At 35.8% G+C, this 12,901-nt stretch overlaps 3 protein-coding genes across 7 annotated transcripts; 1 reads left to right on the plus strand and 2 right to left on the minus strand.

Moving 5' to 3' along the window:
* The first annotated feature begins 2,146 nt into the window (after positions 1-2,146).
* On the plus strand, positions 2,147-3,941 carry LOC113061572 (uncharacterized). 5 transcript variants are annotated; one of them, XM_026230769.1, is made up of 7 exons: positions 2,147-2,549; positions 2,660-2,730; positions 2,827-3,003; positions 3,168-3,208; positions 3,269-3,340; positions 3,423-3,473; positions 3,545-3,941. In XM_026230769.1, the coding sequence occupies exons 1-7, from the start codon at positions 2,380-2,382 to the stop codon at positions 3,794-3,796; spliced, it is 834 nt and encodes a 277-aa protein (XP_026086554.1). In that variant the 5' UTR covers positions 2,147-2,379; the 3' UTR covers positions 3,797-3,941. The 5 variants fall into 5 exon arrangements, with proteins under 5 accessions (XP_026086554.1, XP_026086556.1, XP_026086557.1 ...); XM_026230771.1 differs by having other exon boundaries at positions 3,278-3,340; XM_026230772.1 differs by having other exon boundaries at positions 2,827-2,988.
* On the minus strand, positions 3,877-5,394 carry LOC113061571 (putative nuclease HARBI1). The gene is made up of 4 exons (XM_026230768.1): positions 4,805-5,394; positions 4,605-4,720; positions 4,366-4,477; positions 3,877-4,275 (listed from the first exon to the last, which is right to left on the minus strand). Exons 1-4 carry the CDS (start codon positions 5,235-5,237, stop codon positions 3,902-3,904), a joined length of 1,035 nt encoding a protein of 344 aa, XP_026086553.1. The 5' UTR covers positions 5,238-5,394; the 3' UTR covers positions 3,877-3,901.
* Positions 5,395-8,610: 3,216 nt separating this feature from the next.
* On the minus strand, positions 8,611-12,560 carry LOC113061573 (transmembrane protein 263-like). The gene is made up of 3 exons (XM_026230775.1): positions 12,314-12,560; positions 10,860-10,930; positions 8,611-9,704 (listed from the first exon to the last, which is right to left on the minus strand). The coding sequence occupies exons 2-3, from the start codon at positions 10,921-10,923 to the stop codon at positions 9,406-9,408; spliced, it is 363 nt and encodes a 120-aa protein (XP_026086560.1). The 5' UTR covers positions 10,924-10,930; positions 12,314-12,560; the 3' UTR covers positions 8,611-9,405.
* Between the last annotated feature and the right edge of the window lie 341 nt (positions 12,561-12,901).

Genomic DNA, 12,901 nt, shown 5'->3' on the forward strand with positions numbered 1-12,901 from the left:
TGAGTACTCCAGGCTCAATTTCAAATTATGATTTATGCCATTGATATATTCATGAAACGTGTAATTCAGACTCTGAACCACAACGTCCTCAAGTCCTTCTGTATGATCAATGTTAGTGTACAAAGATTGAACATCTATTGTTACCATCAGCAGTTCCCCTACATTTTTATGTCATTAATATTATTACGCACATGAGCACTGTCTTGAAGATAAGAAGGTTTAATATATATATATAAAAAAGTCAACATACTGTTATGCCAGTTCTTTCAATGAAGCATTTCCACTGATTATGGGCCAACCTGGTGGAGTCTCTAAATTCTTGTGTATCTTTGGCAACATATAAAATGATGGAATATGAGGGTCTTTGCAGAGTAGAAAATCATATTCCTTCTGGGACATCCAATTGTTGTCCTTAGCAAGATTGACATCATTACAAACATGCTGTTTTTTTGTTGTTGTTTTTTCACTTCACAAGAAGTTAATTGATGGGCTGGAGTCATGTGGATTACTTGTGGATTATTTAGAAGTTTTTATCAGCTGTTGTGACGGCACCCATTCACTGGAGAGGATCTACTGGTGAGCAAGTGATGAAATTAAACATTTCTCCCAATTCGAAACAAACTCATCTCCATCTTGAATGGCCATAGGGTGTGTAAATTAGGACAGGAAAAAGCCATTTAATTTCTCACACTGTTATACTGTCATTGTTAGCAGAGGATGTTCCTTTAAATGAGGAAAAATGACCTTCTTCTAGTTTCTCACATTAACATTGTAATTATTTGCATTGTAAACAGTTACGCTGCCATCTCATTATGGTTCTAAATTATTAGAAGTTAAGAACAAACAAGGCAGCAACATAAAATTGATAATCTCCTTTCTTCGGGGCAATTAAACATATCACTCTACGACAGCCATGCTCCGATCAGAAAACATGACATGTATTTTCTAGATCAAAGCCAAGCAAACTCTTTGATTGTTTCTTGTGCTGTTGGTTGAAAAGAGAAATTATAAAAAAAAAAATCACTTCCCTATTGTCTGTTGTTTTAGACTACTTTAATCAAAGAGCAGACATGTAAATAAATTATGTTTTCCTCAATTTCATGTGTAGTGTTTCGCAGGCCCACTGTAACTGATTCAAGACTATGATGCATCTCGGTGGAATGGGTGGATGTGTATGTCGACAGAGCTTGTATGTCTTGTGAGTCTGATGCTAAACATGGCTGACAATGTGATAAATCCTTTAACAGTCTCTTTCACAAGAGGCAACTCACATATAAATCATATATCATTGTTATTGAAGTATGTATTTTGATATTTTGTCAATTATGGTGCATGTTTTATATATTTGTTGTTGTTTTGTCTATATCTCTCAGCGCAGATCTTTTGCATCAAAAGTTTTTATCTTAAAAAAGAATTTGATTAAATACCTTTCAAAGCCTAAAGGATTTAAACTTCCAATCTGTCTGTCAAAGTGTGACAATGGGAAGAAAGCAAGCTTTTATACATTAAGACATGGGTATTAAAGCTAAAGAACAGAGTGAAATGCCAGTGATGAATTATGCAGAGGTTTTTACAAGCAACAAGAATTGTTTTATTCTGATTTTGTTTGTCTGGTGATCTGATAAGCAAGGTTTCTTTGAGGAACCTGTTTTCTTTTTTTATTCTTATTCAAAACTTAAAACTATTGAAAAACTTTTTTGTTTACTTAAATACAACTGAATTAAAATAAACATTTAAATAATAGAAGAAGAAGAATACACAAACTAAATGAAAATTCAAAATGTTGATTTGGCAACTACCCAAAATAAAATAAGTATTCACGTATTGTACAAGAACCACTAAAACTAGAACAAAACAAATTTAAACTAAAATAAAATAAAATCGAATTCAAAATATTAATAAAAGCTACCTAAATGTTAAATAGAAATATTGAATATAATATTTAAAGAATATTATTTAATTTAGGAAGAAATACTATTTAAAAAGTTTATAATACTAAAAAAACACTGTAACATGGAAAATTATTCTCCTAATTTATGATAATTTATTTTTTAACAACATCTCACTATTACGGCGTCACAAATTCAGGCATAGAAATAATTAATGCACCTCTCAAGGGAAATGTGGATGCTTGTAGATGTACCTGGGGGCTGTTCCATAAAAGCAGCTTAGAAAAGCGGGGATTAAAATCCAAAACCTGACTTGAATGAGCCGAGCTAAACATCCGCGCTTAAATTGGTTCCATAACAGTAAGTTGAGGATCATGTGATTTTACTAATTTGAGTCAGGTTTAAATAGTCTAGATAATTGCGCGTGCACGCCATTGTTTAAAAGTCCTGAAAAGTCGAGCATGGGTCAATCGATTTACTGTGGGCTACCATGGCAACAAAAGGAAAAGATAGAGCAGCGATGTTCACGGCAACGGAACAGCGTTTGCTATTGGAAACATATGAAGAATTTAAAGATGTCATCACCAAAAAAGGCAATACAGCGGCAATAAATAAAGCAAGAGAGAAAGGTTGGCAGGAAATTGCTGATCGTCTCAATGCGTAAGTAGCGGTGTAAGTTATTTAAAATAATTTATCAACATTGAATGTGTGTCACAATACATTGCAAAGTTTGTGTGTGAATAACAGTAACGTTAATTGCTTTCACGCAGCAGCAACTTAAGTGAAGGAAAAAGAACCTGGCAGCAGGTGAAAATAAAATATAAAAATATAGTTCAGAATGGTAAGTAAATCTAATGGGATGTATAGATGTAATCAATGTCAGCTTGAAGTTACAACTATTCAGGGTTTTTTTTTATGTATTTTTTTTTAATTGCAGCGACCAAAAAGAAGACTGAGGTTGCTGGCACTGGGGGAGGGCCACCACCAGCCAGCTTCACTCCTGCAGAGGAGCTGGCTTTGGAAATTAATAAAGGGAGGCCCGTCCTTGAGGGAATAGAGGGGGGGACATCATCTAAAATGATATCACGTAGTATAAGGAGTGAGTATATAAAAGGTGTGTGTGTGTTTTATTAGCATTATTCCTTCCTGACTAACTGATTTCCTCCTTCCTTAAGCATTGTAAACCTAAGTACATCATAGCAGTAATGTCACGTAGAAGTACTTGTGCTACTGTAATGGTGCATTTTGGTAAAAAAAATATATATTTTTTCTATCAAGATTCTGTATGCTGTATGGATCCACCAGACATCATGTTGCCTGTGAGTATGAGACCTTTTAAAAAGACATGTAAGCTAATGATTTTAACTGAGTTTAATCAGTGGTCACAGGGAGAAGTGATGGGAGTTGAGGAGGATGAGGAGACTGTGTCTGTATGTTCAAGGAGGCCTGAGGTAGTCACAGGTTCCATGTGATACTTTATTGAATATAAAAAAAGTGTACTTGTGTGATAAAATGATCATAATGTGTTTTCAGGATGCTGACACTGTTCTAGAGCCCTCTCAGTCTGGGACCACATGTGACAAAGTGAGTATTAAGAAATGAAAACAATGTGACAAGAGTATTCAATGAAATAACTTAAATCTATGTTGCTACAGAACCCAGAAAACATAAAAGGAGTGTATAAACGCTACCTCCTTAAACAAATGGAAGCGATTGATATCGACATCCAGTATAAAAAACTGAAGATGAGGAAGTTGGAGTTGGAAATTCAACAGCTACAGAAAAATGCAAGTAGAACTACCATTTTTAAAAAAGGAAAAGGAAAAAAAAAAAAGACCTTTTTGATCACTTTCCACAACATTTATTTGTGTGTTTTCACCCCTAACAGGCAGATTCACTCTGAATAAAGACAAATCACATTATATACTTTGACTTCTGTGTGTTTGTTCAACTAAGGAGAAAGTTGAGGGGCCAGTGGAACATTTTAAAGGCTACACATGGTTTAGATCATATTAAGCAAAATAATTATTTGCATATGTGTCTCGTATAAGTCTGCCTGTTTCGTTTTCTTCCAATACTGCCTCATTGCCCCAGTCTTCCTCTTCAGCAATCCTTGGTTGCCTCTCTCTCCTCAGACAAGCAATGTCATGGAGCACTACACAAGCAACTACAATGTCACATGCCCTAGGTGGAGTCACTCTGAGGTGCTTCAGGCACTGAAACCTTGACTTTATCAGCCCAAATGCCATCTCTATACGACCTCTTGTGCGTGCATGGGCAATGTTGTAGTGGTCCTGTGCCTCTGTCTGGGGCTCCTGATAGGGAGTCAAGAGGTAAGGCAGGCATGGGTATCCCTTGTCTCCCAGCAAAACTCCTGAGAATTCTCCTGCATAGACAGAATGAATATATAGATATATAATGTTTTTTTTTTTCTTTTTATAAGACTTTTTGCAATTTTAAGTGATTACTAGCATACCTCTTGCTAGTTGCTGGTAGAGAGATGAGGCTCTAAAGATTCTGGAGTCATGCACAGAGCCTGGCCATTTGGCCTCTACATTTGTGATGATGCAATCTGCATCACTAATCATCTAAAATAAATTTAAACCTGTAGGTCACTACATTTTAATTGCAATGAACTAAACACTGGTGCCCAGCTTACTACAGAACACTCAGTGCTAGAGCATAGCCTTCAATATCATCTCAGTGGGACAGTACCTGTACATTGATGCTGTGTACTGATTTCCTATTCACAAAGTCCGCTTCATGTGGACCAGACGGACACTTAATACGCACATGGGTGCAGTCCAATGCACCGATAACATTTGGGAAACCTAGGAAAATTATTTTTTTAAATTTTCCCATGTAAAATCAACAGTCAAGAAATATTTCCATGTTTTATAGTTATTTGAACTTACCAGCTATTCCATAAAAGGTATGTTTAATGGTACGAATAGCTTTGTGGCCAGGGAATGTGATGAACACATTGAGTAGTCTTTTTAAAGAAAGGTACACAGTTCGTACAGAGCGGCAAACTGATGCTTTGCTGATATTCTCTGCATCTCCAACTGTGTACAAAAATGTTCCACTGGCAAAAAAGCGAAGTGCAATGCACACCATCTGTGGGACTGTGAGCGCTCTGTTGCGGTGTGTATTATTTGCAATGTATGGGCTTAGTAATCTACAAATATACGCAATCCCATCTCTTGAGAACCTATATCGCTCATACAGGTAGCTGTCATTAAAAGCCAATGGGTCTGACCTGTCTCTGAAAGTTCTCTCTCTTTGAAATGCCCTCCGCAAGACTATAGCTCCCTCATCCACCACCTCTTCTATGAAAGGACATGCCATGATTAAGTTTGGAGACGAGTTCAGCTCCCTATTTATATACTTTTAATTAATTACCAAACTCATTAACCAAACTCACCAATTAAACACACAAGTTTTGAACATTTCTTAGTGTATTTATACCTTATAATTTCTTACATTTATTAGTAAAGTACATTTCCTTATTTATTTATATTTTAAAAAAAAATATTAATAGTGGTTAAGTAAAATAAAATGACATCGAAATACCAGCAGGTGAGTATAAATGGTATGCTCGTTAAGTCTGAACTCAGACTTAGCCTGACAGTTAGCCTGCCCCGGACCAGGTTAATTTGCCAGCATAAGTTGCCGGGGGAACTGAGTTTGAACTTTTTTAAGTTTGATTTATGAAACCGAATCTACCAAAAATAAGCCTGACTAACCGAAATAAGCCTGGCTTATACTCTAATCTTGGTTTATGGAACAGCCCCCTGGTCTCCTTTTTTTTTGCCCTCCTATACCAGACTAAACTAAAGAAACCATAGAACTTGGCCAGGCACACATAGCTTGGAAAAAGTAGCAATTTACTGTCTAATTTAATGCTGTTGTTATGTATGCACACTATCCTGTGTGGGAGTGTGCTTCCCTGTGTGTGTGTGTGCTATTATTGTTAAAAATCAATAAACGTAAAAAAAAAAAAAACTAAGCAAATTCAGGCATAAGAAGCAAAAGTCCCTCATCTAAAGGTGGATTATAGCATGTATTTGTCTAATGGGAATGATACAGGAAAAAGCAACATTCATTCTCTTCTCACATACATTTTTAATTAGCCTACAAGTTTTTATAAGTAACAAAAAACACACAGTATTCTGAACTGTGCATTTTTTTTAGCCAAAGCATATATAATAGTTTTTTAAAACAGTCAGCGTGTTTTATTTATTTATTTAAAGTACAGAAAGCACTTACACCACCTCCTGTAAAAACTCAAACACTTATATTTGGTTTTTGAAGTGTAAAGCCCCTTCAGTTCATGGTGAGTTACATATAGGCTCACTATTGATTTGCCTGAATCATGGAGGATTGTAAGTGGATGTGGGGAAAAAGAAAATAAAAATTGGGACCTGAATGTCTCATTCTTTCCCTCTGCACACTGTCACCATTGATTCACACTTGCCGGCTCAAGCTCACGGCTCTTTTTTGGACATGGCCCTATATTTTTTAAGACTATAGCAACAAATAGCTACAAGGCCTTCTCTGAATCTGGGTGCATCGGATTTCCCTTTAACCTTCGTTGCCCTAGCTAGACAAGCTCTAAAATCTTTCATCAACACTGACATGCATATGTACAGCCTACGAATAAGTAAAAACATACACTATGTATCCTTCACAGGGTATTCATAACTCAGTTAAGAAGAATGAGCACCGTCTACCATTCCAGTATCAAAAGGCTAAAGTCAATGATTGTGGCTCCTCCAGAGTGAGTTTCACTGTCTACTTTTGATTTAAAGTGTTTACTGAAAGAGAAGCTGCAGGAGTGTGAGGAATTAATTTGTTCCAGGAGGTGACAGAGTGGGGAAGACCCCTGTCGCCTCATTCCCTAAGCATTAGACACTGACATCCAGCATGACCTTGGGACTGGAACTTGATTGCAAGTGTTTTTTCACCACTGACAGGCTTTACCGCCACCTCTCCCTGTAAGGTACAGACACCCATATAAGGAAAAATCACTTTTCCTGCACAAAAGGGACATATTGTGCTCTAAATTGTTTTATTCGATTTTTCTTTTTTTTTTTTTTTTCAACTGATGCATTGGTTAAGGTTTACTCTGTAGACAAAACCCTTTAGGAAGGCCATGGATCTGTCCATTGTTCATATACTCCACGGCCACAAAAATAAATACCCCACATTGTTTAATCAATAGGTTTGTTTATATTAGCTACATCCATTACTAATAGGTTAGACAAACATTTTAAGTAAAGTGGGGCCTTTTCTGTTCCAGCATTACAATTGGCCATGTGCACAAAGCCAAGCAGGTCCGTAAAACAATAGAGGACCCCTTCCTCAACTCTTTATCCTGCTTTAAACATCAACAGCCAAATTGACAAAAAATAAACGACTGAATGAATTAATGACTTGACTGGCTGACATTTAATGCAAAAAAAAAAAAAATCTGGGTACCAATTTCTAATCAAATGAGGCAGTGGATGCCATGGGGCAATGGCACAGTCAATAATCTAGTGGTATTTAACTTCATACACAGGATAAATCAGAACAGTAACTACAAACTGGACTAGATTACACTAAGAATTAAATGATGAAAGTGTAACAATAACGATAACTTTACAAGTATCCACACCAGCAGACAAGAATGTTTATTCTAAGAGCACTTCAGTTATGGTCTGTGAGCATAATTTCAGTGCATGCCTTAAAGTAGGAAGGATTTTGATTAGCTATCAGTGTCAGCTTATAAAGCTGGGGAAGTTGTGGCCTAGTGGTTAGAGAGTTTGACACCTAACCCTTGTGAGTTGTGGGTTTGAATCTCGGGCCGACAATACCACGATTTAGGTGCCCTTGAGCAAGGCACTGAACCCCCAACTGCTCCCTGGGCGCCGCAGCATAAATGGCTGCCCACTGCTCCGGATGTGTGTGTGTGTGTGTGTGTTCACTGCTGAGTGTGTGCACTTCGGATGGGTTAAATGCAGAGCACGGATTCTGAGTATGGGTCACCATACTTGGCTGAATGTCACCTTCACTTCAGCTGCTATATTAGTATTTTAATTATCTTTTTGCATTTTTATTTACCATTATAGTTTTTATTAATACTAATATTATTATTTAGAATGAGCTTTTTTCATATAGTAGTACATCTAATATATTTCGGTTTAGATTTTTTTTCTTTTTAATCCTTCTTGGTGTGACTGGACCTTAAATTTCATTTGGCCATTTTGTGCATTTTGTTCAAATTCAGCTACTGTACTTTCCACAAGAGTTAGAATTGGAAGCAACTGTGGTGTCTCTTTATTCAGGTCCTTGGAATTCACATTAATGCACTGAAATATGGATTGTCTCAAATCAAAAAAACAACACCACATTAATATATATATATATATATATATATATATATATATATATATATATATATATATATATATATATATATATATATATATTTGATAACTATCTATCTAAAAATAGCATAAAGTATACTGCATATTAACATTAACAAAACAAAAACAGTCTGCAAATGATTTTTCCAATCTTAATCTTTGGTAAACGGAACACAAATATTTGACAGAAGAAAATACTATATTACACTTTTCCACTTAATGTGGTTCTTTGTTGGCCCATAAAACAAAACAAATTCACATTAAATATTTAAAAGAGCAAACGGGATAAAGAAGCAAAAGCACAGATAGAATGACTTACAGAAAAGAAAATGTAATTGGGTATTGCAATACAGCTATTGTCATCAAAACAGAAAGACTTGCATTTTGATGGAGATAATCATGCATGTTTCCCTAAAACAAACAAACAGAAAAAAAAAACGAACGCAGTTCTATCAGCATTCAGATTTGTGGCTCACAATTGTAATTTTGGAGTTGTTTGGTGAATTCTAAACACACCAGCCCTTAATGTGTGAGTTTATATGTGTGGGATTGTGCTTTCTCTGTTTTTCAGGGAGACACAGAGAGTGATCGCTAGAGTTCAGCATGGACCAAAGAGGCTCAAAGTAAGTAATCTCACAAACAATCAATCGGATGGAGCACCACAGTCTGAGATCTCCCCCCACAGCACCTAAAGGGACACTTGATTGATCTTCATCCCTACAACTGGCTTGGAGCAATTCAACTGTAAGGTCTATTTAAAGCATGTGATTCTTTGTGTGTACAGTGAGGCACAAGTGTGTGCCTTTGTGTGCTCAGTAAAGCATTAACGGAACATTTAGAGGTCCACGTATCCAACTCTAGTCAGATATTTAATACTTCATACATAAACAATTCAACTTAATGTCGTATTCCAATAGAACACGAAAACAAAGGTTCTTGCGTGGAGGACCCAGCTTGCGAATGTCGTCTTGTTGGTCCGGTCAGGCACACGGATATGGTCCAAATATGCTGTTAACACAAGCAGGATCTCCACAATCAACTCACTCTGGAGTCTAAGAAGACATGATGCAGACGCCTCTGACAAAAGTACCTTCGAGTCACGTGATTCAATCAGACTTATCCTTCTTCTTGCCTCCGCCAATGGGAACTTTACTGGCGACAGCGGAGCCGACGGCGGTCACACCACCAGCCACGGCAGACACACTGCCCTTCACGAGCCCTACTCCCATTGCTGGAACAGCTGCAACTGAGCTTACAGCGGTTTTTGTGAGATCCAGGCTTTTCCCTCCGACCCAGGCGACTCCACCCACTGTGGCCCCAACGGCTCCCTTTGTGACACTGAACAGACCACCGGCCACCCTGGAGAATATGCCAGGCTGGGGTTGAGGATGATCTTTGCTGGTATCTACAGGTTATAAAATGAAATGTTAATATTGCAAATATTAAACCGATAAGATAATGGTGCAGCTGTCTAAAATGAAATAAAATTCTAATAAAAGGTGAAAAACTATACAATTAAAAACACTAGCCATATTTTTATTAAAAGTAATTATTCAATGGATTAGCTTCATAGTTCATTTAAAGCATTCACTTACAATTAAAACTAAATAAAAACAAATGTATAAAGTGAAGAACTCATATTTTAGTAATTATTATTTCATTTAATTTTATAAGTCAATTAAAGATTTTGCTTTAATTAGATTAAAATAAAACCGTATTAGGTCAAGAACTCTGTCTGTACAATTAAAAATACTAACCACTTTTTAAAAGTAATTATTAATTAGAATAATTAATAATCCTGCTTCAATTGAAGTGTTCACTTTCAGTTAATAAAATAAAAAAAAATATATTAGGCAAAGACCTTCCAACAATTAAAAATACTAGCCACATTTAATTGTTAATTAATAATTAAAATGAATTACGATTTAATTTGATGTTATACTTTAAAGGCTTTACTTTCAATGAGCAGAACAGAGTATCTGACAAAAGAATTGCAAATGAGCTACTCCATTTAATTTATTTCTGGATATAACTATTGTGGATATTTTTCATAATTTACCTTTTTTTTTGTTTGTTTGTTTTTTGTATCATTTTATTAATTAAAATTCAAAATGACAGTATTGAGTGAAATTTTTATCTTGAAAAGTGTGCTTTTGCATTTAGCTTTAAAATAACTGCCACTTGATTAGAATTGTTATCATCTACATTGGTGCCAGTCATACATTTTTTAAGTGTCTTAAACACTTTTTGAGGAACAATTTTACAACCAATATCTACTAATATAACCACATTTACAATTTTATAGCCAAATCTAGTAAGTTGGATAATTAAGAGTGGGAAATAAGTAGGGCAATGGCCTAGTGTCAGTCTTGGATTGTGCAAGAGCACCACTTTGTGGCACAAACCGTTATCATTCTCTTGCATGAAGATGTACCAATGACAGCTGTATAAAATTATTCATTTGGCATGACTGAACTAAAATAAAAAGCTTGATTGTTGTAAAAAGGAATAACTGTTGCAAGTCACTTTCACAATGAAATGTCAGCATTAATTGCAGTACCTGCTGGGGGCTCATCCTTCAAGTATTCAGGCAACTCATCCCGTTGCTGATTGTTTTCACTCATTTCAACTCTACATAAAAAAATACAAACAATACATGGCAGTTAGAATACCTTTCTTGGTTTTTCACAGAAGAATTTTTAAGAATTTGGGAAGGAGACGACACATAAAAGAAGGGGAAAGACTGGGACTAAAAATGGGCTTTAACCCAACAAGCACTGATAGAACAAGGCAGACCGGTTTACTCTGTAAACAAAAAGAAACCTGCAACACCCTGCCAACATTGCGAACAGGTAGACTGGACTATTTAAGGACAAATCAAATTATTACATATCAGACCTTCCATACCAAAGTTCATAAATTTGAAGCAATAATTTGGACAAAATGACTATTACACTTAAATTATAAATCTTTATTTGAGTGGAATTAAGAAATAATTAAATATTAACGCACAGCAGATGCAATATGAAATGCTGTGATGCAATATTTCAATTTAATCATTTATTATCCTTTAGTCATACCTAAAGGGACATTTACTAAGGACAATAAAGATAAACAGTTACACGTAAGCAATCATTGAGTGCAACGAATCAGGGTTTTGAATCAACTTTATGACGTAACAAACAAGTGCATCATTAATATCAAGTTTTTCTAAAGCGAACTTTGGTAAAGGGTGGTCAGATTCATATCATTGAATCGACTCTTTAGCATTTTAAAGATCCGGTTCAAAAGAAGAAGAAGAAAAAAAACGACTTAAATACATTTATTTAATGAACTATTACGTGTAAAACTAAAATAAACATTTCCAGTGTGTGTATTTGTAATATTTCTACTAATACTATTTCACACATGTTAAAGACGGTTGAGGGGAATCGTTAACTTGAGGACGACTCGAGAATCGATTAATCCGAATTTGTGAACGGTTTTAAACGATTCATTAAAACGACTCAAACGAATGATTCAATTGTGAATCGAACATCGTTATAAACCTTAGCTGTTTTTGAATCTGACGTGGCACTTTTGTGAAAAGTATTTTCTTTCCATAGCAATATATAATAATTATCTGCACTTAAATTAATTGCATTTTATAGGCCTACTATATTTAAGCGTTAGGTGAGAAAGTCATAATTATAAATAGCCTAGTCATTTTTTGTAACGTTAGTCACCTTTACGAAATAAACAAGTTAACCAAGCGGATAAAACTTCGACTTGGGAAACTGTAATTTGCCAGAAGCAGATCCAGCTTTGAAGACATTTATAAGAAAACAGGACAGCAGCTCATCAAACGACAGTTACAGTTACATGACGTTAGCTTAGAGATGCTTAGACAATCCAGCCATTGTCTCAATAAAGCTCTATTCATCCCATAATATAACTTATATAATAAATCAACAACTCCCCGGAAAACATGCAAGAGGAAAACGTTGCCAGCTGTCTTGTATATTGGCTACTTACTGTGTTACAAGTTTGCTTCTCTAAACTCCTGCAGATCAAGTTGGAAACTTCTGTCTCCACCCCTTGTTTCAAATGAAAAATGTGCTGCTCCCTTCGGCGATTTTAGAAAGACACGCTAAAATGACGCTGGATCTGCGACTTGAGGAGACTTTTCTTTAAAAGACCTACGGTATCTTTTCATAATGTGTACGTGGCGCCCTTGCTGTTTTTAACCACGTACCAATGTAGCCACATAGAAGAGGAAGTGACGTTTCTGGTTACCCCTCTGTGTGAAATGACTTCACTATACTCTGCCTGTGTGTGGAGTATGATAAAAGGAGTATTTGTGCTCGATCCACCTGAGTTCTTTGATTTTTTTTATCGACTGGGACCTGATAATGGATATGGCAGCACAGATCAAGTGCAAAGCAATTTTCACTTGATAACTAAACATGACTTCAGTGCCTTTTAAAATATACTGTAAGAAATGTCAGTAAAAATAGAGCCCAATGTAGGCTACTGTGTTAATAAGGAATTGTCCCTATTGATTTTCCCTGTGTGTTTTATGCGAATCTCGATATAAGCATTGCATTGTGTTGTATTTTAGGG

Source organism: Carassius auratus, chromosome 43, assembly GCF_003368295.1.
Source record: "Carassius auratus strain Wakin chromosome 43, ASM336829v1, whole genome shotgun sequence".
NCBI lineage: Eukaryota > Metazoa > Chordata > Actinopteri > Cypriniformes > Cyprinidae > Carassius > Carassius auratus.

What these genes read in the sequence shown, in the direction of transcription:
- LOC113061572 (XM_026230769.1), top strand. Translation starts at nt 2,380, where the DNA reads ATGGCAACAAAAGGAAAAGATAGAGCAGCGATGTTCACGGCAACGGAA. An exon ending in AAGGAGTGAGTATATAAAAG is followed by an intron (nt 3,004 to 3,167) that starts GTGTGTGTGTGT and finishes TTTTCTATCAAG; the next exon opens with ATTCTGTATGCTGTATGGAT. An exon ending in CTGGGACCACATGTGACAAA is followed by an intron (nt 3,474 to 3,544) that starts GTGAGTATTAAG and finishes ATGTTGCTACAG; the next exon opens with AACCCAGAAAACATAAAAGG.
- LOC113061571 (XM_026230768.1), bottom strand. Translation starts at nt 5,237, where the DNA reads ATGGCATGTCCTTTCATAGAAGAGGTGGTGGATGAGGGAGCTATAGTC. An exon ending in TACCTTTTATGGAATAGCTG is followed by an intron (nt 4,721 to 4,804) that starts GTAAGTTCAAAT and finishes TAATTTTCCTAG; the next exon opens with GTTTCCCAAATGTTATCGGT. An exon ending in TACACAGCATCAATGTACAG is followed by an intron (nt 4,478 to 4,604) that starts GTACTGTCCCAC and finishes AATTTATTTTAG; the next exon opens with ATGATTAGTGATGCAGATTG.
- LOC113061573 (XM_026230775.1), bottom strand. Translation starts at nt 10,923, where the DNA reads ATGAGTGAAAACAATCAGCAACGGGATGAGTTGCCTGAATACTTGAAG. An exon ending in GAAGGATGAGCCCCCAGCAG is followed by an intron (nt 9,705 to 10,859) that starts GTACTGCAATTA and finishes TATAACCTGTAG; the next exon opens with ATACCAGCAAAGATCATCCT.